Genomic DNA, 27,220 nt, shown 5'->3' with positions numbered 1-27,220 from the left:
GGATCATTATCATGCTGAAAGACCCATCCATGTTTCATCTTGAATGCCCTTGCTGATGGAAGGAGATTTGCACTGAAAATCTCACAATACATAGCCCCCAATCATTCTTTCATGTACACGGATAAGTCGTCCTGTGTCATGATCCAGGTTGGATTATGAAAGATAATTGCACAAGTAACCTTTTTTTTCCTTAAGCTGTGTGCTTAAAGGTAGTTTTGCCCCCGGTGGCCATTAGGGTCATTGCACTGTGGTGATTTCAGTTCTAATTTTGCCCCCAGTGGCCGTTAGGGTCATTGCACTCTGGTTACTTTTGTGCACGTGATTATCACTAACAGGTGTGATTGCTCTGGTTTAACTATATAGGAGTGTCAAGTGCTCTCACTCACTGTTGGTGATATTGGTCTTTTCCAACCATACTTGGTGGAGGAAGGAGCTAGAGAGAGTTCCTTGCAGCTCTGACAAAGCTTGGTGAAGTAGCAACGATTCTGGAGGACAGCTGCATTCTGGTGGTGGACTCTGTTGCTGGGAGCAAGAGCGACAGAGCAAAGCTAAGTAGTGTTATCCCGGTTTGTATCTTTCCTTTTGTGTGTGTATTAGTGCAGCGGTGGGATTAGTCTCTGGACCATCCAGCTCACTAGTTAGGGATAGGTGCAGGGTGAGCTAGGGTTTAAAGGTATCCTGCTCGGCGACAGGTGAAGCCTGTATAGGGAATGTGAGGAGTGCAGGGACACTGGCAAGGGAGTGCAGGAGGTCTTCACGTCCCCGTTCCCTAGAACAGGGCCCACCGTTGTAACTGTTTTCCCTGGTGTTTCCCTTTATTATTTAAATTCGCCCTGCTGGAGGCGGTGTATCCAGATACACGTGTAATTCTGAAATTCGCCTGCTGGAGGCGGTGTATCCGGCTGCACGTTATGTTATTTAAATTCGCCCTACTGGAGGCGGTGTATCCAGGGTCATGTGTGTCAGAGAAATTCGCCCTGCTGGAGGCGGTGTGTCCAGTCACACGTAACCATCACATTATCACCAACCCCACCCACCTGCAGTTGTCCTTTGACAGGTTTTTGGTCTTCACCATAGTGGAGTTTGGAGTGTGACTGTTTGAGATTGTGGACAGGTGTCTTTTATACTGATAACAAGTTAAAACAGGTGCCATTACTACAGGTAATGAGTGGAGGACAGAGGAGCCTCTTAAAGAAGAAGTTACAGGTCTGTGAGAGCCAGAAATCTTGCATGTTTTTTAGGTTACCAAATACTTATTTTCCACCAGAATTTGGAAAAAAATATTGAAAAATCAGACAAGGTGATTTTCTGGATTTGTTTTCTCAGTTTTGACTCTAATAACTATGATGTCAATTACAGACCTCTCATCTTTTAAGTGGGAGAACTTGCACAATTGGTGGCTGACAAAATTCTTTTTTCCCCACTGTATTTGAAAGAGGGCAATGTATCTAACAGATCCAAAGATAACAAACAAGATGGGGTATAGAGCGAGGTATGCAGTGGCACCATAAACCCACCTCATATTACTGGAGAAGTGTGCAAATGCTGCACTCCTTTATAAAAATTGCGATTCTGGGGCGTGCTTGGTGTTGCACAAGTACCCCCTTCAAGACCCTTCATTATCTTTGGATCTGTTAGATCCATTGCCCTCTTGCAAATACACTCCCCTGATAAGACCCCATGAAAGAGGTTGAAACGTGTCGGGAGGGATTTTTTGTAGGGGTATGGTTGTTTATAGGATATACACTTGGGTACTGCCCTTGTAAGGGCGGGCACTACACTGGGCAAGACGGAAACAGTAGAAAGGAACCCCTTATTGTAAGCTTCTAACCCGGTCTTTCGATCCAGCAGAAACTACTGTAAGTGCATACAGAAAGAAGTGAGGTGAGAATGAACTATTCACTGTTAATATTGTGCACTATATCAATGTACTGCATGCATTTTGGAGACTTGCTATGTTTGGAGCGCTGATTATGCATATAGCCATTGCAATCTGCTGAATATACTGATAGATAGACAAGGTGCTCACTGCTAGGTATTTTTTTTGTAGTGTGAATAAATGTTTGTCTGTTCTGAGCTCAGCTCTTTTACTGTTAGAATTCTTTTAAATATTTAATTAAATAAGTTAATGAGATCCTTCGGCTGTAAACTGAATACCTGAAAAAGCATTAATATTGACCTATGATATGCATACAATACAATCTGGAAAAAGTAATTCTTTCTGCAGTAATGTAATCATAAAAAGTATGTATCCTAAACTATTGGATTCATTCTATGTGACAGTACTAATGAGCCACTTCAACAGTAAATTTCCTTTGCAAATGTAGGAATATTTAATGGAATACTGAAAGTTGGTTCAGAAGTGCAATGTACTTGACATACTTCATTTAAAGGGAGGCACATGTTCCGCGTGTCTCCCTTTATCTAGGTTGATAAAGGACATTTAACATTCCAATGTGGAGATCATAAAAACATATAATCGCATAAAAAACATGCACAACACATAAATATGGTTGTCGTTCATCAAGAAAACAAATGCTGTTCTCTTAAGTTATTACTTAATTTGTCAAGCTCAGATGAAGCAATCTATGATTTGATTTTTTTTTTTCTTGTGTGATTATTCTATATGCATTTATAAATCACTCTTTTTTTAAAGCAGAGTGATAATTAAGAGAACCTGTCACTTGCTCAAAAAAACATACTTCGTAAAAAAATCCCTGACATCCCTGATTCTGCCCCTTTTTTTGCGCAGCGTAGCTCCATTGCAAAGATATTCACATTTGCTCATTTGGAGAGCATTATGTGAAATCTCTGCTGATAGATCAACTGGTCATTTCTTTAGAGTATTCCATTGGGGTGTATGATTTCACCCCTCTCTCCCAAATGCTGCCAGTCATAGCTTGGCAGTCTAGCAGTCTCAGAGTTTTCCCTGGGGTCATGAGCTTTCACTCCTCTCTCCTATACACTGGCTCAAAGCTCAGCAGCAGCTTCTGAGACTGCTAGATCAGTTGTTGAGCTGTGATTGGCAACTTCTGGGAGGGTTGAAAGCACATGCCCCCAATGAAGACTCTGAAGAAACCCCCACTTGATCTGCAAGCAAAAATGTCAAATAGTGTACCCAAAAACAACAAATCTGAATATCACTGCAATGCAGAGCAAGACGGAAAAAATAATCAGAATTAGGGGAGCTCAGTGATTTTTACAAGGTATTTTTCTGTTTTCTTGAGCACCAAAAAATGTCCAATATTTTGCTATGTTGTTATAGAATAGGACGAGCTGGACAGATTTATGTATAGTATTTGTGACTTTTTTTGTAAAATTTGTAATTTAATAATATAGATCTCGGCTCAGAAGTTGAGTGGACAATCTTATCAGTGACTGATATCCTTCTCCAAGGAGCATGCATATATAGAGATAGCTGTCACTGATAAAGCAGCCTCATGAATGTCTGAACCAAGAAAGAGATCTAAGGCTATGTTCACATGTCTAGTAGTTATCTCCATTTTTAGATCAGTTTTGGGGTGACAAAAACAAACCTAAATTATTTCAGCACATGATCCATGTATTTCAATGAGGAAGGAAATATCCTAAAGTGTCTTCAATTTCATTACAATCTATTTATTGGAACAAAAAAATGTACTGTGCACAACTTTTTGTATTGCCCAAAAAATTAACAGCAACTCGATCTGTTTTTTTTTTAAGTAATAAAATCTAATAAATCATAATGGATGTTCATCTGTTACGTCATCCATTAATTGATCTATTTTGTAAAGCGATACTGTTGTTTTAATTTCTATTCCATAAATCAATAGTACACATGAAAATAAGAAAATGTGTAATATATCTTATCAGAGAAATTAGCTTTTTTCCTCGCTAGCATGTTCTTTAATTTTCAAAATTCTAATTTCCGGGTAAAATCTGTATCCAGTGAAGAGGGATTTTTATATTACTGAGATGTTAACCCCTTTCTGACATGTGCCGTAATAATACACACATGTCGGATTCCGCATTTGGTGCGGGCTTGGCGCCGGAGACCGCACCTTTCCGGGCACATGACAGCTGATCTATACAGCTGACATGTGCCCGCAACAGCCGCGGGTGGAATCACAATTCACCCGCTGCTGTTAACTAGCTTACAGGAAGCGCGTCAATGGATCTGCCCATCAGTGACCCCGTCACATGCTTGCAGGACCTCTATGATTGTTATTGCCAGATTGCTATGAGTACACTGTACTGTAGCTTCTAGCCTCCCATGGAGACTGCTGAAGCATGCAAAAAGTAAAAAAAAAAAAAGTTTTAAAAATATTTAAATTTTTTAAAAAAAAGTTCAAATCACTCCCCTTTCGCCCCATTCAAAATAAAACAATAAAAAAATCAAATATACACATATTTGGCATCGCCGCGTTCAGAATCGTCCAATCTAGCAATATAAAAAAAAGAATTAACCCGATCGCTAAACGGCATAATGAGAATAAAAATTAAAAACACCAGAATTACGTTTTTTTTTTGGTCCTTTCTGTTCCTTCTACATAGAATCTTATCAGTAGCACCTAACATCTCAGCCTTCAGTGAATACAGATTTTACCTGGAAATGAGAATTTTGAAAATAAAAGAAAAGTACTAGCAGTTTAGCAGGGAAAAAAGCTGATTTCTCTGATAAGATATATTTTGAATTCTCTTGTTTTCATGAATACTATTGATTTTTTTTTTTTTTAATACAAATGATGATTGCTCTTTAAAAGGAATCTGTCAGCAGCTTTTGCTATGTTATCTGAGAACAGCATATTGTAGAGGCACAGAGCATTATTCCAGCAATGAGTCACTTACTAGGCTGCTTGCTGTAATTTTGATAAAATCACTGATTTATCAGCAGGAGATTATCACAAGAGGACTAGTAAACCTGCTGCCATGTACTCCTCCATAGTCATCCCTATATAATCCCTGTTTTCTCTGTTATAGATGTAGAAGTGGTCAGATTGCTGAGATCTGTATAACCCCGTCCTCACCACTGATTGGCAGCATCCTGTGTACACTGCATTATGAGCAAGCTGCCAATCAGTGGTGAGAGTGGGGTTACACACATTAGCATGACTAACCTCCATGTGAGACCTAGCAAGGCAGTGATAATCTCCTGGTGATAATACACTGATTGTATTGAAACTTCAAAACACAACCTAATAAGTGACACATCCCTGGAACCAGGCTCTCTTGCACCTATATTATGCTGCTCTCAGATTAAATACCAAAAACCTGCTGACATGCACATAACACTAGGGGTTGTTCAGAAAAACGTTTAATAAAACAAACCTGTTACAAATGGTAAACAGAAACCAAAGTGTGCATCTGTGTTTGCTCGGTTTGTAATTGATCAATTTTTTTTTATTACTGGATCAGTTACAAACGTACAACTGGACATGTGAACAGTGTCTTACTGAATATAAAACAAAAATCTTTCCCTATAAACCCCTATATCAACCTGCTCATCTCCTCCTGCCCTATACAATGATTTTGACCGATCAGACTGCTTGGTCAATGAGACAGATTCATTTTGGTTGGAGACTATGCACTTTCAGCAGCAAAATCAGCAACCAGCTTGTCTTTTTTTTTCAGCTGTTAGCTATGTTAGTAGTAAGAGAAGCCATCGGTTTGCTGTAATGTTAGTGAGAATTAGTGAGTGGAACGTGGATCAGCAAATATGGAGTCATTTCATTATGGAAGTGAATTACCATTACCAACCTACCTACAGATGTGAACCGCTCCACAGCATATGATAACAAATCTAATGGTTTTGTGAAAACAAAAGGCAAAAGTATAAAATAATTTAATGATACAGTAAATAATTGGGTACAATATCTTTATCAGCAGGACTAGTACAAGGCACAGAAGAAACAATGAGCTTAGTCAACTTGGGATCAGGAAAGAGGTGATAGTGTTTGTACCGCCTCGATACACTACCTATCAACATATAAAGCATTGGAAGTAAGTGATAAAAGGGACACAGGGATCTGTGGCAGATGACAGACTACAACATACGGTTAAGTGAACAAAAGGGTAAAATTGTTTTTTGTTTTTTTTTTTCACCCAGTACTGGAGTTTCGGCTGCAGCATGCTGCCTACCAGCTGCACTAGAACCACCCAAAATCCTTATCTTTAAAACTCATGGGTATCCATTATGATAAGAAATTGGAAAGAAGGCAAATTATTTTAATATTCCTGTTTTTTTGCTTGATCTCTAACTTTAGTATTCTTTTAAAAGAGGTTGTTTCACCAGTTTTATTGCCGTGATATTAGTTTATAAAGTTTAGGTTACAATCTATGGTCTCTGGGGGCTGGAAGGGGGACACCTTCTTCCGCCACATGAGGTAAACTAATCTTAAGCAGGCAGCAACATACATGGGAAAGAAGAATATGTTACAACATAAGCTTAGAGCAGGTTTCCCCTGTGTGAAACATATAACAACAGTTTGCTCTCCTCACTGGCCTCACTGCAGGAAGTGTGTAAATACAAAATGCTGAGAGCAGAGCAGAGTTTGATTACACACAGCTTTCATCTCATGGAAGCCAGTGTGGGAGAAGGAGAATACAGCAGAGCTGACAGAACTGTGAGAGTAGAGCTGCTGCTATAGAGGTATTTGGAATGACACAAAACGTAGCTCTGGTGTACTCTCCCTCCTCCCCACACTGGATGTCATGACATGAAAGGTCTGTGTAATTGTACTCATCTCTACACTAATTCTAGCACTTTGTAATCACCTAGCTCTGCAGTGAGATTACTGAGGAGAACAGACTGTCTGTCATTAAATGTTTCACACAGGAAAAAGATTGTTCCCTTGCTTTTTTGTGGGAAAGCTCTATTTTCCCAGATTCTTGCTGCCTTTTTTTGATTGGTCAATGTCATGAAGAGGAAGAAGTACACACTCCCTGTGGAAAATCTCTGGTAATGCTTCTTTGGTCTTTAAGGGAATCTGCCAGCATGATTTCACAACCAAACTATACATGCATGTAGCTCTTTGAAAGACAAGTCCAGCAATACCTTTACCTGACCAGTCCGTTCCTACATTACGGAGAAATCGGTTTGAATTGTTATGCAAATGAAGCTGAACTAAATGTAGATCTGAAGCCTATGTCACTCCAGCTCTATTTCATGCCCAGCATCACCTCATCATGCTCTTATTGCGGTGTGACTTCAGGCAAAGGAGTCGTCTGTAAAGCAGGAAGAGGCACTGGAAGGGGAATAGAGATGGAGTGACAGAGGCTTCAAATCTTAAGCCTCAATTGCATAAAAATACAAAAACTGATTTCTCAGTAATGGAGGAATGGAATGACCATGTAAAGGTATTGATGGACTTGTCCTTGAAAGAGCTAAATGCTCACATAAATAGCTTGGAAAATGAAATCCTACTGAAAGATTTCCTTAAACAAAAGTTTACAAGCTGATATCTCTGCAAAAGAGAGAACTTAAAAAAAATCAAAAAGATGTTTTAATAAGCTCTGCAGCCACTATTCCATGATGTGGCCAATTTAACATGCTGAGGCTAGTTTCACACTAGCGTATCTTCACGCAGCGCACGGCGCCGCTAAGCCCCGCCCCCTCCGGTCATCTCCTCCCTACTATCACACAGCGCTGCATGCGATCTGCGCACCCTATGTTTAGCATAGGGTGCGCAGACCGTGTGCTAGTAGGATTTTTGCGTGTGCTGCGCACTTTTGATACGTTCGGCGCACCTTCAAAAGTGCCCAGCACACGCAAAAATCCTACTAGCGCACCCTATGCTAAACATAGGGTGCGCAGATCGCATGCAGCGCTGTGCGATAGTAGGGAGGAGATGACTGGAGGGGGCAAGCAGGGGGCGGGACTTAGTGGCGCCATGCGCTGCGAAGATACGCTAGTGTGAAACTAGCCTAAAACTGATGAAAGGTTCTCTTTAAGAAAACCATTATGGAAGAAAAATTCCAAAGGATACAGAAATTTGGTACAAAATACAAATACACACACTAGATCTGTTACTTGTGTATTTACCATATCATACAGGCACATCTCACAAAATTAGAATATCATCAAAAAGTTATCAAAATTTATTTCAGTTCTTCAAAACCATAACTGATTGTGGAAACTTCACACTAGGCCTTGGAAATCAAGGTCCCAGAGTCTGGAGGAAGAGTGGAGAGGCACACAATCCAATCTGCTTGAGGTCTGGTGTGAAGTTTCCACAATCAGTGATGGTTTCGGGAGCCATGTCATCTGCTGGTGTAGGTCCACTATGTTTTATCAAGACTCCTACTGGCCAGTTTCCTACTAAACACTGATGAGGGGCAATACCCCGAAACAGCTGTCTGTGGATGGATACCATGTTTTGGCATAGGTGGTTTCCTTCATTGGAGACTGCCCTTCCCGGGGAAAGACCTGGCTAGTCATTGCTTGCGTTGAGAAACATGTGATGGTGTCTCCGCGGCTTGTGTTTTGCATGTTTTTACATATTTCCCATAAGGGATGGGGGCATTGCTCTAGAATCACTGCGTTGAGAAACATGTGATGGTGTCTCCGCAGTGTTGGATGTTGATCTCCATGAGTTCATTCATCCTCATTTTTCACAGTCTTCTACTAGGCATTGCTCCTACTGGCCAGTTTCCTACTCCACACTGATGAGGGGCAATACCCCGAAACAGCTGTCTGTGGATGGATACCATGTTTTGGCATAGGTGGTTTCCTTCATTGGAGACTGCCCTTCCCGTGGTTGTTCCTTCCCGGGGAAAGACCTGGCTAGTCATTGCTTGAGTTGAGAAACGTGATGGTGTCTCCGCGGCTTGTGTTTGCATGTTTTATCAAGACCAAAGTCAGCGCAGATAATTACTGAGATAATAACTTTTGGGTTTTCATTGGCTGTAAGCCATAATCATCAACATTAATAGGAATAAATACTTGAAATAGATCACTCTGTTTGTAATGACTCTATATGAGTTTACATTTTTGTCTTGAAGAACTGAAATAAATTAACTTTTTGATGATATTCTAATTTTGTGAGGTGCACCTGTACATTTTGTTTACACAGTAAACCCATAGCGTAGCACTACAGTGGAGCTTTACCAGGGCCAATATCAGACCAGCAGGGCTCCAACTCTTGGATTCCCTGCTGAGTAGCAGTGTGAAGGGGCCCTGGCACTTGTGCATGCATTGTGCCCTCTTCAATGTTTACTAGTTAATAGCGGTGGTGTAGAGGCCCCGTCACACACAGCGATCTCACTAGCGAGATCGCTGATTTTGTGACACTACAGCGATCTCGCCAGCGAGATCGCTGTGTGTGATGGGGATCAGCGACCGGCCCCCCTGCTGGGTATCACTGATCGTGCTTGATTGGCCTGGGCCGTTTTTGTTTTTTTTATCGCTGGTCTCCCACTGCCCAGCACACATCGCTGCGTGTGGCAGCAAGAGACCAGCGATCAGCGACGCTGGTTTCTAATGTAAACATCGGGTATCCAGGAGCCGCGGCTCTTGGATACCCGCTGTTTACCTTGGAAACCGGCATACACGCTGGTTTCCAAGGTAAACAGCGGGTATCCAGGAGCCGCGGCTCCTGGATACCCGCTGTTTACATTAGAAACCAGCGTCGCTGGTCCTGATCGCTGGAGGGGCTGTCTTGTGACAGCTCACCAGTGATCAGCCTAACGATGTCCCAGCGATCCCATCATGTCGGATCGTTGGTGGGATCGCTGGGACATCGTTATGTGTAACGGGGCCTTAGGATATTGCAGCATTATCTTAATGTAAAGATATTTACATTTACCGTGTGTCCGTGTGCAAAACACGTTGACATGTCCGTTTTTGTGCAACAGCACGGATCACACGGACCCATATAAGTCAATGGGTCCGTGTAAACACGTACCGTACACGGATGCTGTCCGTGTGCGTTTTTAAAAGTCAAAGGGTTAACATTGAAAATAATTTTTCAAAAATACGGACACGGACAGCACACGGATGGCACACACGGACATACGGATAGCACACGGATGGCATACGTATGCACACGGACACAGATAGCTCCGGTACAGGTTTTTCCGGTACCGGAATTATCTGGACGTGTGAAACTGCCCAAAAATAGCATTTTTTACATGGGACTGTGTTTTCTGTTGTAGCTTAGACAGTTGAAATGCAATATCAGACAAAGCGCATGGATAAAAGAGACTCTGTTTTTGGGAAGAAGTTCATTTTTAGTAAGCAACTTGTTTAAAGAGGATTGTAGTCTCATCATCTAAAATGGGTAAAATTGCAAAGTGCTGGTAAACAACAAGCAACGTTGCAATTTACTGCTTTTTTAATATTCTTTCCATTCTCAACAACAGAGGAATTTTTATTTCTCTACTGCTGTTTGCCTACATTACTGCAACTTTTCTCTTATCAGAGATGTCCAGTTTCTTAGCCAGGAGCACAAGCTTGCAAGACCTTTGCTTTAAGGCCGGGATCACACACAGCGAGATACGGCCGAGTCTCGCAGGTTAAAACCAAGCTCTGGCGCCGGCACTCTGGAGTGGAGCGAGCAGCCACACAGCAATACATGGAGCTGCACGCTGTGCTCCGGAGTGCCGGCGCCAGAGCTTGGTTTTAATCTGCGAGACTCGGCTGTAATACGCTGTAGTGGGACTCCGGCCTAAGGCCGGGGTCACACTGGCGAGGAATACGGCCGAGTGAGAGGCGCTAAAAGCACGCATTAGACACGGACCAATGATCCTCTATGGGGTCCCTTGCACCAGCAGTATATTTCTCGTCTGTATTCTATGGTCCGTGCCAATCGCAGCATACGGCCGTAGTACGCCAATGCAAGTCTATGGGTGCGCAAAAAATACGGATTATACACGGACCACACATGTGACTTGCGAGAAATACGCAAAGTCTTTTAGCAAAGCCGGAAATTCAGTGCACGATACAGTAAACTCACACTGACAGGTTTAATAAAGAAACGAAAGAATATATATATAATAATGTAGAATAATATCTGTACGGCTATTAAATCCTAAAGGAGTTCTTGTACCCATTTCAAAAATCCATTTGCTTTCTCTAGCTAGAACCTTCCTGCGTAAATCCCCCCCTCTAAGAGGTTTTTTTACTTGTTCAATTCCCATGAAGGAAAAACTAGATAAATTACCACTATGAGTTTTAGAGAAATGGCGTGAAACAACTGAAGCTCCAACTAAAGGTAAATTTTTAGCATCGGATATGTGTTTTCTCATCCTGGTTTTCAATGAATTCTTCATAGTACAACCAATATACTGAAGTCTACAAGAGCTGCAGCTAATCAAATAGATCACATTTTCAGTGTTGCAGTTTATAAAAGATGCAACACTAAACTCTTTGTTATTAGAAAATGAAGAAAAAACTTTTGATTTATTAGCAAAGCCACAGCAGATGCAGACATGCAGACAAGGTTTTAAGCGAATGTTCACTAAAATTAATTAAACTGATCATTGATGAGGAATCTAAAGAGCTGGATAAACTGAATGTTGAAATTGAGGTGGTGAAAAAGTCTGTTAATGATTTGCCTATATCAGACAATAAAACCAAGTTTTTGGAGAGAATGCATAACAACTTAAAAAGAAGGGAAAAACTCTATAGTATCCACCAAAAAAAGAAAATTTATAAGAGATCTGGAGGACTACAAGAGTAATAAAATTTACAACTGGTCTCATCAGCCTCCATCTATACTCAAAAGAAAAAAATCTTGGTTTAAAAAATCCAAAGTCTCCTTCAGCAATTCCTCTGCTATTTCAGACACCTCATTTGGAGAAACCTCTGATGAACTAACAGACTCTTCTATTTCCTCATCATCTATTATTCAGAATACAAATAAAAAACATAATAAAAGAGACTTTTTGCAAGAAGGAGCCATGCCAAAAAACGATCGAGGAGGAGGGGTGGCAGAAAACACAGGGCCAATAGGCTCATATCTGAGAACAAGGAAGCGGAAAATATGAACATTCCTATCTTTAATCTGTCGAGTTATATTCTTACAGAACCGCAGATATCGCTGCTATCAAAAGGACTGGGTTTTTCACCTTGTAAAAAATTTGATCTTTATGACACTATAGTAGATATCAACAGATTTAAGCGTAACTTGACTCTGAAAGTTTATTTCAGCAAAGAAGCTGTACAATCTGCTTATGATTCTGTTTTACCTGCTACCAGCATTAATACTGATTGTTTGTATTTTTCTGATCAATGTACCCTGCAAAATCTTAGACAACTGGATAGTGATAACATATTAAGTGAGGTCAATTTAAATAATGTCTATAAAACATATAATACACAGTTTTATCCAATTAAATCCAGGCCACCTTCTTTAGATTTTTTTCAGGAAGCCATTGAGAATGAACTGGTTTCATTATATCACGCTGAGGGTTCAGCTCGGGTTAAATATAACTTAAGTAAAGCTGAGCACAGGGTGGTCCGTGAGCTGAGGGCAAATGGTGACCTCCTTGTCACTTCGGCTGACAAGGCGGGGGGCTATTGTGATCCTCAATTCGGGACTTTACAAAAAAATGAATCTTTCCAGTTTAGAAGATACTAACGTTTATAATGAATTACATTCTAATCCGACCTCCTTTTTTAATCTAAAATTATCCCAGTTGCTACAAGAGGGTGTTAATGAGGGTGCCATCTCTGAAAAAATACAAAAGTATATTTATTGTGATTCACCTATTATTCCAGTGTACCACTCACTCCCCAAGGTACATAAAGAAATCTTTCCCCCTCCTTTTAGACTAATAGTCTCAGGGATAGGCTCATTTAGTGAGAGGCTGGGGGAATGGGTGGATCACTACCTTCAACCTTTGGTACCTTTGACACCAAGTCATTTGAGAGACACAAAAGTTACTGTTTCTATATTAGAGAAAATTCAATGGCAGGCTGACTAGTCTTGGCTCTCTTGTGATGTAGTAGGGTTATATCCCTCTATCCCCCATCATGTTGCTATAAGTTGTGCTGAATACTATTTATTTATTTGGAGACAGCAGTAGAAATAAAGTTATTGTGGCCCCTTATAGGAAACCCACGGCATGCAACAGCATTCTTATGGCAACTTCTAACCATCTCAAACATGTTATAAAAAACATTCCAGTAGGTGAACTTACTAGATTAAAAAGAAACAGCACCTTGGATACGGATTTTGAGATGGAAGCTAATAAAACCTGCACTAACCTATTAAAAAGAGGATATTCTAAGTGGTCACTTAGCAGAGCTAGAGGAATTGTTAATAATATTGATAGAAATTTACTTCTTCAGGAGAAAACAGAGACGTTCAATGAACTCATTTGATTCGAAGGTGGTATTTAGCACTATTTACAGCCCACAATATAATACCATAGTCAGCATTATAAAACAGTACTTGCCACTGTTAACGCAGGATGACGTTTTAAAAAATATTGTGCACAATCATAATGTGGTGTTTGTAGCTAAACGGGCACCTACCTTAGCGTCTTTATTGTCTCCTAGCATGTTTATTGATCAGAATAAGAAGTCCAATAATTGGTTAAAAACTATACAAACTGTGGGTTTCTTTAAATGTGGAGCTAATGTCTGCATCTGCTGTGGCTTTGCTAATAAATCAAAACATTTTTCTTCATTTTCTAATAACAAAGAGTTTAGTGTTGCATCTTTTATAAACTGCAACACTGAAAATGTGATCTATTTGATTAGCTGCAGCTCTTGTAGACTTCAGTATATTGGTTGTACTATGAATTCATTGAAAACCAGGATGAGAAAACACATATCCGATGCTAAAAATTTACCTTTAGTTGGAGCTTCAGTTGTTTCACGCCATTTCTCCAAAATTCATAGTGGTAATTTTTCTAGTTTTTCCTTCATGGGAATTGAACAAGTAAAAAAACCTCTTAGAGGGGGGGATTTACGCAGGAAGGTTCTAGCTAGAGAAAGCAAATGGATTTTTTAAATGGGTACAAGAACTCCTTTAGGATATAATAGCCGTACAGATATTATTCTACATTGAAGTTTCAGTGGAATTTATTTTTTATTTATTATTATTATTTTATTTTATATTATCGTGTCATTATTTAGGACGTTTATTTGCATTTTTCATTACATAAGAATAAGTTGTTCATTTTGTAGCAATGCTGTTAGCTAATCCTCAGTAGCAAATTGGTTAAACCTTTTCATAGAATCATAGAATCGTAGAGTTGGAAGGGACCTCCTGGGCCATCTGGTCCAACCCCCTGCTCAAAGCAGGATTCGCTAAATCATCCCAGTCAGATGTCTGTCCAGCCTCTGTTTGAAGACTTCCATTGAAGGAGAACTCACCACTTCTCGTGGCAGCCTGTTCCACTCTTTGATCACTCTGTCAAAAAGTTTTTTCTAATATCTAATCTGTGTCTCCTCCCATTCAGTTTCATCCCATTGCTTCTAGTCTTTCCTTGTGCAAATGAGAATAAAGTTGATCCTTCTACAATGTGACAGCCCTTTAGATATTTGTAGGCAGCTAATATGTCTCCTCTCAGTCTTCTCTTTTGCAAACTAAACATTCCCAAATCCTGCAACCTTTAATCATAAGACAGGGTTTGCAGACCGGTCACCATTCTGGTCGCTCTTTTCTGAACTTGCTCCAGTTTGTTGATGTCTTTTTTAAAATGTGGTGCCCAAAACTGGACACAATATTCCAGATGAGGTCTGACCAAAGAGGAGTAGAGGGAAATAATGACTTCACGTGATCTAGACTGTATGCTTCTGTTAATACATCCTAGAATTGCATTTGCCTTTTTTGCTGCTGCATCACACTGTTGACTCATATTCAGTCTGTGATCTATTAGTTGTCACGCTCGCGCCTTGGCTGAATGGCGCGAGCCGGGGGGTTGTGGCCCCACTGTGCCACAAACCAGACTACCCTGGAAGGCACGTAACTACGGCAGCTACCTTGGTCTTCACTGGAGCCTCTGATGGTGAGGTCAGGCTTGTGCGGCAGGTAGCTGCCGGGTGCCACTCCAGGGTGGTGTCTGGCTGTGGCTGCTGATCCCACTCGGGAACAGGACACCTGGACAGGTGCGAGTGACAAGCAGGCTGAGACACTGGGCAAGCAGGCACGGCTTGGTACACTGGCAGGCAGGCACGGCTTGGAGGCACGGCTTGGAGGCACTGGGCAAGCGGGCACGGCTTGGAGACACTGGGCAAGCGGGCACGGCTTGGAGACACTGGGCAAGCAGGAGTGGTATATGAGAGAACAGGTTTGGACCTGTTCACACCGGAGATGCAGCTATGGATATAGGCAGGAAGGAGTGGTATATGAGAGAACAGGTTTGGACCTGTTCACACAGGAGGTGCAGGTATGGATATAGGCAGGAAGGAGTGGTATATGAGAGAACAGGTTTGGACCTGTTCACGCAGGAGATGCGGAGCAGGCAGAGCCGCAGGAGATGCGGAGCAGGCAGAGCCGCAGGAGATGCGGAGCAGGCAGAGCCGCAGGAGATGCGGAGCAGGCAGAGCCGCAGGAGATGCGGAGCAGGCAGAGCCGCAGGAGATGCAGAGCAGGCAGAGCCGTGAGGGTGCAGATGCACAGATAAAGCTGCGAGGGTGCAGATGCACAGATAAAGCTGCGAGAGTGCAGATAAAGCTGCGAGAGTGCAGATAAAGCTGCGAGAGTGCAGATGCACAGATAAAGCTGCGAGAGTGCAGATGCACAGATAAAGCTGCGAGAGTGCAGATGCACAGACAGGGAGGACACAAGGAAAGACACGGCAGAGAAGGAACCACAAACAAGGAGACTATCAGACAGAGGTAAGACTGAGTTCAGACAGAGACACAGGGACAAAGACACAAGGACCAGGATATTCAGCCTCCTGGCAGGCAGACAAGGTACAAGGCAAGACAAGAAGTATTCCTCCAGAGAAGGAGATACACAGAACAGGGCCTGGCTTCCTCAGCTGCAAGACACTGAGTATAGACATTGCACAGGCCATGCTTCAGTGGGAGTGGTGAAACTAAATAGTCAAGGGCTCCAGGTGATTGGTCAGGAACAGATTACCCAGGTGCACCCAGACTGCATAAGAACCAGAGAGTTCAGGCGCTGCCCCCTTATACACACAGTCAGGAAACATGGAGAGCAAGCAGGAGAACAAGAGGCATAGCACATGGAGCTCAGGGCTGGCAACAGACAGATTTCACAGCATGGCTTGAAGCAGAAAGTAAGTTGGTGTGCGGGGGATGGGAGGCCATGAAGTGATGCCAGCAGGGTTGTTACAGTAGTATACCCAAGTCTTTTTCACATGTGCTGTCACTTAGCCCTATTCCTCCCATTCTGTATATGCTTTTTTCATTTTTATTGCCCAGATGTAGTACTTTGCATTTCTCCCTGTTAAAAACCATTCTGTTAGTTGCTGCCCACTTCTCCAGTTTATATCTTTTTGAATCCTCTCTCTCTTCTCTAGTATTAGCTATCCCTCCTAGCTTTGTGTCATCAGCAAATTTAATCAGTTTACCCTCCATTCCTTCATCTAAATCGTTGATAAAGATGTTGAACAATACAGGGCCCAGGACAGAGCCCTGTGGTACCCCACTTGAAACATTCTTCCAACTGGATGTGCAGCCATTTACGACCACTCTTTGGGTCCGATCACTAAGCCAGTTATGAATCCACCTAACAGTTGCCTTGTCCATTCCATACTTAGTCATTTTTTCAATAAGGATTGTATGAGATACTTTGTCAAATGCTTTGCTGTAGTCAAGATATACTATATCTACAGCATTTCCTTGATCCACCCAATCAGTGATTCCATCATAGAAGGAAATTAAGTTACTCTGACATGACTTATTAGTTACAAACCCATGCTGACTCTGTTTAATCACTTCATTCTTATCCAGGTACTGACATACATGTTGTTTAATAATTTGTTCAAAGATCTTTCCTGGTATAGAAGTCAGACTCACCGGCCTATAGTTGCCTGGGTCCACCTTCTTCCCCTTTTTGAAGATAGGAACAACATTTGCTCTTCTCCAGTCTTCTGGGACTTCTCCTGTTCTCCAAGAATTTTCAAAGATTATGGAGAGGGGTTCAAACATTTCTTGTGCTATCTCCTTCAGTACTCTGGGGTGTAATTCATCTGGACCTGGAGACTTGAATTCATTTAGGTTAGCTAAGTGTTTCCTCACTATCTTTCTGTTTATAGATATCCTGGATTCTTCTATTCCCTTAATAGGACAGTGAAGAACAGTTGATGCTACATTTCCTTTCTGAGAGAAAACAGATGCAAAATAGGAATTTAAAAGTTCAGCCTTCTCAACATCCTGTCTTACCATTTCATCATTTTCATCCTGTAAAAATCCTATAGCATCTTTGACTTTTCTTTTACTTTTGACATATCCCCAAAATCCTTTATTATTGCTTTTGACATCTCTTGCAAGCCTCAATTCATTTTCAGCTTTAGATAATCTGATTTGTGCCCTGCAGGTTCTGCAGACAGCATTATATTCTTCTTTAGATATGCCTCCCTCTTTCCATTTTATAAACATTTTTTTCTTCCTTTTTAGCATGTGCTTAAGTTCTGTGTTCATCCATCCTGGTTTCCTTAAATACTTCCTATTCTTCCCTCTTTTCGGAATTGTTAACAACTGTGCTTTGAGAATTTCATTTTTCAAGATTTCCCATCCTTCCTGGATATTTTTGTCTTTAAGGATATCCAGCCATTGGATCCCTCCAATTCTCTTTCTGAATCCCTTAAAATCTGCCTTTCTGAAATCTAACCTTGACGTCTGAGTCTTCACAGGTCTTCCGCCTCTAGTTATCCAAAATTCTAAAATAGCATGGTCGCTACCTCCTAGGGTCCCAGCCACTTTTACCTCCTCAACCATTTCCTCCCTGTTTATAAGGATTAGATCCAAGGTAGCAGTTCCCCTTGTTTTCTCCCCTACCTTCTGGAAGATAAAGTTGTCAGCAAGAGAGGATAAGAATTTCCTTGACCTGTTCATTTTGCCTGAGAGAGATTCCCAACAAATGTCTGGATAGTTGAAATCTCCCATGACAACTATGTCATATTTTTTGGAGAACTTGGCCATTTGATGCATAAAGAGTTCATCCATATCTTCAGCTTGCACAGGCGGCCTGTAGTAAATGCCTACAATGGTGTCCTTTCCATTGTTCTGTCCTTGTATTCTTACCCAAACAGTTTCCACAGAACTCCCAGTCTCTGAAGCTTCAATCTCTGTGCAGATATACACGTTTATAACATACAATGCGACACCTCCTCCTCGTTTATCAAGTCTGTTTCTTGCAAATAAGTTGTATCCTTCTAGTCTTGTATTCCAATCATGTGTATTGTCCCACCAAGTCTCAGTGATTCCAATGACGTCATATTTCTTTTCCTGTGTTAGTAGTTCCACTTCTCCTTGTTTGTTGCCCATGCTTTGTGCATTAGTATAGAAACATTTTAGTTTGTGATTGGTTTCTCTTTCTCCAATATTTCTATTAATTAGATTATTTTGTCTTTGTTCTTCCTTTTCACTTCTAATAGCAGACTAATAGAGACTTTTCTCTGCATTCCTCTGTTTTTTTTATTTACACATATGTTTGTAATTATTTGCACTAATTTTATTCAGGATTGCCCTATATATGGTTCCACATACAAGGAGCAGATTAGGTTTGGACCGTGAAGAAGGCGGATTAGGTCGCTGAAACGCGTAGTCCCATTTGCATTTATTTCTGCCACGCACTTTGGTTCCTGATCCTTGTGGGTCTCCTTTTTAACCTTTTTGAAGAAATAAAGAAAAGTATTATTTTACTCCAATCCTGGTTTGCTGAGTCCTTGCTGGATTTCCTTTTTGTTCTCTTATTGAAGGATTTACTCCTAATTCAGTCCGTGCAGGAACTTGATTACCAGGTGGGATAGACTTAATGAGTCTCATTGCTGCAGCTGGACACTGACATACATACTCATATATATATATATATATATATATATGCATTCTATGAGTCTATATCTATTCTTTGGTTTGTGTTATAAAACCTGTCATAGGGCTCCATTATATGTCCATTTTGCAAGGTGACGAGAAAATCTCGCCATACGGATTACATACGGATGCTTACATGCGCAAAATACGCGACCACACCTTGATTACGGATGACATACGGAGCACTGTTTAGGGGCCATTCATCCGTATTACGCATGAAAAATACTGACCGTATTTTGCGTCGGTTAGTGTGACCCCGGCCTTAGGCTCATTCACACGTCAGTATTTGGTCAGTATTTTGCATCAGTGTTTGTATGCCAAAGCCAGGAATGGAACTTACCGAGAAAAAAATATAATTGAAAGACTGACTCCTGTTCCTTATTTTGGAGACATTCCTGGTTTTGGCATACAAATACTGATCAAAAATACTGATGTGTGAAAGAGGCCTTAGAGATAGCTAGCACCACTCCGAAGCTGGCTAGATTTGCAGATCTGACTAGCTTCATTGCCCATTTGCTCCTGTGATGCTGCGGAGGCAAAGTTTTATCTGCTTGCGCATTGTAGATTGCACATTACGGGGTGGTGGCTCTGCTATACCACTGGCCTAGACTTTCAGTCAACAGCAGGGCACTGCTGCCCTGAGGGCGGTGTGCTACTGATTATTGACAGTTTGGACAAAAAGCCAACACTGACATAAGAGGGACCCTGTGCCACAACAAGGCCCTATGCAATCCAATCATAATGCACAATTCCATTGAATTGGGGGTAGAATTGGGTTCCTTAACAATTTTGGCCCCTGTGAGGCTGCACAGGCTGCAACAATGAAATGTTTGCCCATGGTTTGGGCTGTTGGCAAAGCAAAGCCACCAGTCCGACGAAATGCTTGTCTCTTTATGCTCCTGAAAACACATGGATAAAGAGTTTGTACCAAGATATGAAGTTATCACTTATTTATAAGATAGGCAATAACTTGCTTATCGATAAAAGTCCGACCAAACGGACCACCACCGATCCTAAGAACTGAATGAAATGTTTGAAGTGCATACGCATGACTCCATGCGTTGTCTAAAGGCCCTTTTACATTTAGCGATGCACCAGCGATCCGACCAGCGATACGACCCGGTCAGGATCGCTGGTGCATTGCTAAATGATCGCTAGTGAGCTTTCACACAGAAAGATCTCACAGCGATGCAGCAGCGATGCAGTGCACGATACTCACCTTTCACACACAGCGATCCAGACGTCCACCCGCCCGCGTCCAGCGTCGCTCGTCTCACGCAGCAGGAAACCCACCAGGAAGCAGACGACGAAAAATGGAGCCGCGCGATCAGCGACGGACAGCGGGGGAGCCGGTCGGAGGTAAGTATCACACATAGCGATATCGCTAGCAATATCGCTATAACGTCACAAAATTAGTGACATTTTAGCGATATTGCTAGCGATATCGCTATGTGTAAAACCCCCTTAAGGGTCTGTAGGAGATAACAGAGTACCATGCTGATTACAGGTCAGGCATAAGTAGAAATGGTGGATGAGAGTGCCCAAGTTCTGGAAATTGGTGTAGGTCTCATCTATTATAAATTGTTATAGTATAATAAGTCATAAATAACACCAACCCCTTAAGCTGCATTTACACTTCTTGTTTCATGCACCAAACTGATTAGTAATAGTGACCATAAGATGTGTCTATACAGTTTTGCAACCATCATGTGGGCCCTCAGTCCATCAAGGCACTCCTTATCTTAGGATTTAAGGCAGTAAATGAGCATTTCAGGGTTACATTGTCATAATAAGGCACACAAATGCCCATTCTTCATGGGAATTGGTCTACTGCAAATTTATTAAATCCTATAATGAGTAATGGATTATAAGTAATGCTGTAAAATGTGCTTGGTATATGCCCGCAATGTCTTTTTCAGGCAGATTTCGCCTGTAACCTGCCTGAAAAAGAGCAACAAAACTACCTTAAAAAAAAAAAAAAAAAAAACCCACAACATTGTGCACAGCAAAATAAAAATGACCTTGCTGTGCACATGTTCAGTCTTTAGTTACTTCTTTTAACGATGGCACAGCTGCCACTGAAGGCACTTCATAAAAAAGACGCCCGGAGTTTTCCTGAAGCAATGTCGCCTAGATAAACAAGGTGGCTCTGCCAATTGATGTAGATTCAACATTTGTGAAGAGTTACCGTATATGTATTTATTTTCTATTTAGCAATTCACTGATGTATGAAGTATGTGTCCATTACTTTATACCAAGGTGTAATTAACCCATCACAATTGCCTAGATAGTATTTACTAGAGGTGACTGCATATTGTGGAAACATACGGTAGCAAGCTGTTAGAGAAGTAAACAAGCACATGTTGAAGTTCTTTTTTTTACATGCATACTGCATAACATAAAAATATCAACCTCAAGAACATAATGCAATAATCAAGGCCTCATAGTACTGCAGTGTCTTTTCCCCACTTCCCCATGACATAAAAGCTTAACCAAGTTTGGACACAAAATTGAAAACACCTCAAAAAATTACACAAATATTGCCATTTGCTATGCTTCTTGGCATCCTATTGCCTAGCTAGTGCCTAGTACCAATACGAGCTAGTACCAATATTAGCATAATAATATCAATGCAGACCCGGCCTTCAGATTTTTTTTTTTTTTTTCACATAAATAGTATATAGTTCATCCAACAGCATAGCATTGCCACTGAAAATTAGCTGCCAGTATGAGTGTGTCAACCAGTGCATCGTACCAACAAGGTGCCCCTACAATGCGATCTACTCCACTGAAAGGATGAACAGTATTCAACAGGAACTTATAAGGAAGCAGGACAGGACCCGTTCCTCCCACGTCACCAATGTGACGTAACTACACAGGCACGGCTCTCCGGCACCCCCTTGGTCTCTCAGGTCAGTAAGGGAACTGCACCTAGAGCAAATGGCTGCCGGGGAGGATGTCCTGTTACCCGCTGGGTATTCTAAGATTCGTAATTAGAGTAAAAGCATCAGCACAAGATTAATTTTATAGTTTAATTGCCTTAAGGGCGCACTAGATAATTACAGAAATATACAGAAAGCTGTACGATGGAATTACAGTGAATTTGCAGTCAGAGTAAAATATAACAATAAGGGTACAAGACTTAGAGATATTAAGCTGGAGGTCAATTTACCAGATTGTAGGGTGCATGTGGGTGCCGGGAGCTCTGCAGTCCACGGGTACAAGAATCTTAGTGGCCGGACAGACCCCAAAAGCACGGGCCGCTGCTCCCCTTGGCAGGTCTGTCCCCAGTTCCTTCTTAGATCACCATCGTCTGGTTCTTCTGTGTGAGTGTCTGTCTCTGCCATGGGCTGCTAGTTCTTAAACATGCTAGGTTCCTCCCCCTGTGTCAGAGGGTGGGCTAATAATCTCCACCCTTTAGATCTCTGCAGAACTTTTTCCCAATATCTAAGAAAGGGGGTAACTTTCAACAGCATAATTGGATCAGGACATGAGAGGTACCAGTGAATGCGGTTTGTTTTGCCTGTCGTGTGGAGAGCAAACATGGCCCCACTGGGTCGCTGTGGAGGGCCAATCTATGCATCTCAGGTCCCAGAACCTTCACCGACTCAGTAGTCACACTGCCAGATGCGCAATTTCCTCAGGGTCACTCCGATATTTTTCATGAGTCCATAACTCGAAAGATGTGCTCATAATCCATGATCCTAAGATGGAGCCGGAGAGGCTGGGAGAGACAATGGATGTGTAGTTCTGTTTCTAGCTGGCAGGTACCTTATAATTGAAGCCCTCAGGCATCTTCCTGCCCCATGCTGGCGTGGCTCCTTACATAAGCTTTGAAGTTCTGTTTTGGGCCTTATCTCATTATCATACTAAAAGGTCTTGCTATTCAGCATTGGAACACTAAATCCTGCTTTCTTCAATATGCTTACAGGCCCTGGGGGGTAGGAGCAGTTAACTCCTTCATCACACCTCCCTGCTTTAGAGGGCATCACATTCCTGTGTTCCCCCTTGCGAACTTCTGCACCCTCTCCTTGCCGGGACAACCCATCAGCGTTACCATGGTCCCTGCCTCTTTTGTGGCGAATGGTGAAGTGATACTGTTGAAGAGCGAGGCTCCAGCGTAGCAACCTCCCATTCATCCCAGAGACCGTGTGTAACCAGCTGAAGGGGTTGTGGTCTGTTTCCGTGGTGAATTGGCGTCCGTACAAGTATGGCTGCAGATGCTGCAGGGCCCACACAATTGCCAGACATTCCTTCTCCATCTTGGAATAGGCCACTTCCCTCGGCAGGAACTTCCGGCTCAGGTACAGAACGGGGTGTTCATGGCCCGTAGTGTCGACCTGGCTGAGCACAGCCCCGAGGCCGAAGTCGCTGGCGTCGGTCTGCACTACGAACGGCCGCGTGAAGTCGCTATAGTGCCCCGGCCAAGCCCCTGACGGACCTCACCAAGAAGAGGCTGCCCGTCGCAGTCGACTGGACAGTCGCATGCGAGACAGCTTTCCAGGTGCTCAAGACCGCCCTTTCCAGCTCTCTACTACAGGGGGCTTGGCCGGGGCACTATAGTGTGGAACAAACCTCCTATAGTACACGACAGTCCCCAAGAAGGACATCACCTGCTTCTTGGTCCTGGGGGTGGGCATCCACAGCTCCCCCACCTACCCGGTGTCCCAGGTAGTGGACCTCACTCATACCCAGCTGGCATTTTTCTGGCTTAATGGTCAAGCCTGCTCGCTGGATCCACCCGAGCACCTGCGCCAGGTGCTCTAGGTGATCTTCCCAGGTGGAACTGAAGATGGCAATGTTGTTTAGGCACGTGGTCGCATACCCTTCCAGTCCCTCAAGCAGCGTGTTGACCATCCTCTGAAAAGTGGCAGGGGCATTCTTCATGCCGAATGGCATCACCGTGGACTTGTACAGTCCGAATGGGGTGATAAAGGCAGAGCGTTCCCGTGCCCCAGGGGTCAGGGGAATCTGCCAATAGCCCCTGCTCAGATCCATGATGGTCAGGTACTTGGCCCCAGCCAGCTGATCGAGCAGGTCATCGATGCGCGGCATTGGGTACGCATCGGTGACCGTCACAGCGTTGAGCCCCCGGTAGTCCACGCAGAACCGCGTAGTTCGGTCCTTTTTAGGGACGAGGACTACAGGCAAAGCCCACGCGCTGTTGGACACTTGGATCACCCCCAGCTTCAGCATCTCGTCTATCTCTTGGCGCATGTGCTGCTGCACCTCAAGAGAGACCCGATATGCTGAACGCCGGATCGGGGGGCGATTGCCGGTGTCCACATCATGGACGGCTGTCTCAGTCCTTCCGGGCAGGCTACTGAACAGCTCCAGAAAGGGGTGTAGGGTTACCCCAGCTGGGAACGTTGGTCCTCCGAGAGCTGGTGGCCAACCCCCACATCCTCGATGGATCCACCAGCCTTGGCTTGGGTGAGTAGATCCAGGAGGGTTTCTACCACTCCTTCCTCAGGAAGGTTGCACACTTGGTGGGCACAAGCCTCCCGCTCATGATGGGCCTTCATCATGTTCACAAGGAAGGCCTTCCTCCTTCCACAGGCGTGGTCCAGGGTGACCTGATAGGTGACAGCGTTGAGCCGCTGGTGCACGAGGTATGGACCCTCCCAGGCCGCCTGAAGCTTGTTTTGAGGTATGGGGACCAGTACCCACACCTTTTGACCCACCTCGTAGGTCCGCTCACAAGCATTCTGGTTGTACCACCGCTTCTGGTTAGCCTGTGCTTGGGCCATATTGTCATACACCAGCCGTGTCAAGGCCATCATTCTGTCCCGGAAGCGCACGTCATACTCAATGACCGACACTCCAAGGGTGGCCAAATCCCCTTCCCATGCTTCCTTCACCAGAGCAAGGGGCCCCCGTACACGTCGCCCGTACAGGAGCTCAAAGGGGGGAGAACCCCGTTGAGGCCTGTGGGACCTCCCGGTAGGCAAACAGCAGGTGTGGGAGATACCGCTCCCAGTCTCTCCCGTGGGAGTCGACCAACATCTTCAGCATCTGCTTTAAGGTGCCATTGAACCTCTCACACAGGCCATTGGTCTGTGGGTGGTACGGGCTGGCTACCAGATGTTGCACCTGTACCTGCTTACAGAGAGACTCCATCAGCTGCGACATGAACTGGGTCCCTCGGTCGGTGAGCATTTTCTGGGGAAACCCCACTCTGGAGAAAATCTTCAGTAAGGCAGTGGCCACTTTGTCGGCCCGAATGGACGACAAATCTACCGCCTCCGGGTACCGGGGTGGCATAGTCCACTACTGTTAGTATGAAGCATTTCCCGGAGCGGCTGGGAGTGGACAGAGGTCCAATGAGATCCACAGCCACCCTTGAGAAAGGCTCTTCGATGATGGGCAGAGTTACCAGTGGGGCTTTGGGGCGCTGCCCCGCCTTCCCCACCCTCTGACAGGTGTCACACGAACGGCAGTAGGCAATCACCTCGGTTCTCATTCCCGGCCAGTAGAAATGCTAAGCTAGCCTGGCCCTGGTGATCCCTAGGTGTCCGGCCATGGGAATCTCGTGTGCGATCCGCAACAATTCTGCCCTGAACGGATAGGGTACCACTAACTGTCGGTCCCTGGGTCACGCCTCCAGTGAACCCGGCTGGACCGTTACCCGGTACAGCCATCCCTGGTCCCAGACCACTCGCTCGCGGTCGGACTCCAGGGGAGGCTGTGCCGCCTGCTCCTTGAGAGCTTTCAGGCTAGCGTCAGCTTCCAACGCTGCCTGAAATCCCTGACTCGATGTGGCAAGAATTGACGAAACGGCCACATCCTCTGTCAGCTCCCCGGGATCTGTCTCCTGGCCGCTGTCTGACTCGGCAGCCACTTGGTCAGAGAGGGGGAAACCGTCGGACCTCCGCGATGCTCCTTGGGCTCCGGCGCTCCTACTCCTGGTAACAGCGGCCACGCCCGCTGAGACCACAGGTAGCGCCTGCTTTCCCTCGGCCCCCAACCAAGTCGCCGGGTCAGGCAGACTTCCCTGGCCTCCTGACATCCCGGATGCAGGGAACTCCTGCCCTGGGGTCTTACCTGGTGGCTCCTCTCCTGGGACGCCCCCTCCCCCCATGGCCTGTTCCTCTTTCTGCAGAGGCCCTAGACTCAGCAGGCTGGATTCACTTAGGGGCCCTACACTGCCCATAGCAGCCCTCCCTCCACCTCTGAGCTCTCCCCTGCAGTCTTCTCACCTGTCCTCACTGTGAGCCCTGTGTGTGTAGTGTCAGTGCATGGCTTACCATCAGGTTTCACTCCCTCCTCCACTGTTGGAGGCACATTCAACACATTAACATTAGCATTCACAGTAGAGTCATGACATTCTTGGGGAGCCGGACTTGGGGGTTCAGTGGCCACATACTGAGACACTAACCGCCCCAAATCGGTCCCAAGCAACACATTGGCAGGAACATTTGCTGTTACTCCCACCTCCCCCTCCCGGGGCCCCAGTCCAAAAACACCTTGGCAACGGGCAGCGCCGGTTCAACACCTCCAATTCCGGAGATGGAAAGGGTCTTCCCAGGCACCAAGTCTTGAGGGGACACCACCTCAGGACGTACCAGGGTTCGTTCAGCGCCTGTGTCCCGCAGTCCCATGACCGCTGAGCGGCCGATGGTGACGGGTTGGTAATTGTCCAGGGACCTCCCACCACACCCTCCCACACACAAAACAGTGGACGGTTTCTGGGGCAGGGATGGGGCCTTATGGCACTGGGGACACGCAGCCTTAAAGTGTCCCGGCTGGTTGCAATGATGACAACGTCTGGGTTCTGCTCCTGGCCTGGAGAGGGCAGCAGGGGGGGTACACCCCTTGAACTCTGGGGGCTGGGGGGACAGGGGCAGGATTGGGCTTACCCCCTCTCTAGGTGCTGCTGGCAGGCTTCTTTGGCTCAGAGGCCCTACTCTTCTGCCAGGGCGGCTGTAGCAAAAGCCCCCTTTGGTTTCCGGTCACAGAGGACCTGCTGGAGGTCCTCTGGGCAGTTCCACAAGAACTGCTCCGTGACGAACAGTTCCTGGACCTCCTGGCGGGTGGTGAGCTCTAGACCCGAGGTCTTGTGCTCCGCAGCTCTCAGCAGTGCCCGCATGTGGTCAGTCCAGGTGTCCTTTGAGCCCCGCTGCAGGCTCCGGAACTTCCTGCAGTACGACTCCGGGGTGAGGTTGTAGTGCTGGATCAGGGCCCGCTTGATGCTGTTGTAGTCCTGCTCCTCCCCGGCAGGTAAGTCCCCCAAAACTTCCAGGGACTTACCCCTCAAACGGGGGGTCAGGTACCTTGCCCACTGAT

At 44.4% G+C, this 27,220-nt stretch overlaps 1 protein-coding gene across 4 annotated transcripts in view; it reads right to left on the bottom strand.

Annotated features, from left to right (window-relative positions):
- Window positions 1–27,220, bottom strand: part of DOCK11 (dedicator of cytokinesis 11) — a 481,846-nt gene that overhangs the window by 260,174 nt on the left and 194,452 nt on the right. For 2 of the 4 annotated variants that reach the window (XM_073543480.1, XM_073543481.1), the window contains exon 31: window positions 5,741–5,779. The exons of the other annotated variants lie outside the window; for them this stretch is intronic. In XM_073543480.1, coding sequence (XP_073399581.1) covers window positions 5,741–5,779 — 39 coding nt within the window. The remainder of the gene's footprint in view (window positions 1–5,740; window positions 5,780–27,220) is intronic. 4 annotated transcript variants of the gene reach the window in all.

Source organism: Dendrobates tinctorius, unplaced genomic scaffold, assembly GCF_039654945.1.
Source record: "Dendrobates tinctorius isolate UK_male_01 unplaced genomic scaffold, ASM3965494v1 ptg000133l, whole genome shotgun sequence".
Classification (NCBI taxonomy): Eukaryota; Metazoa; Chordata; class Amphibia; order Anura; family Dendrobatidae; genus Dendrobates; species Dendrobates tinctorius.
This window is presented reverse-complemented; position numbering and strand designations above follow the sequence as displayed.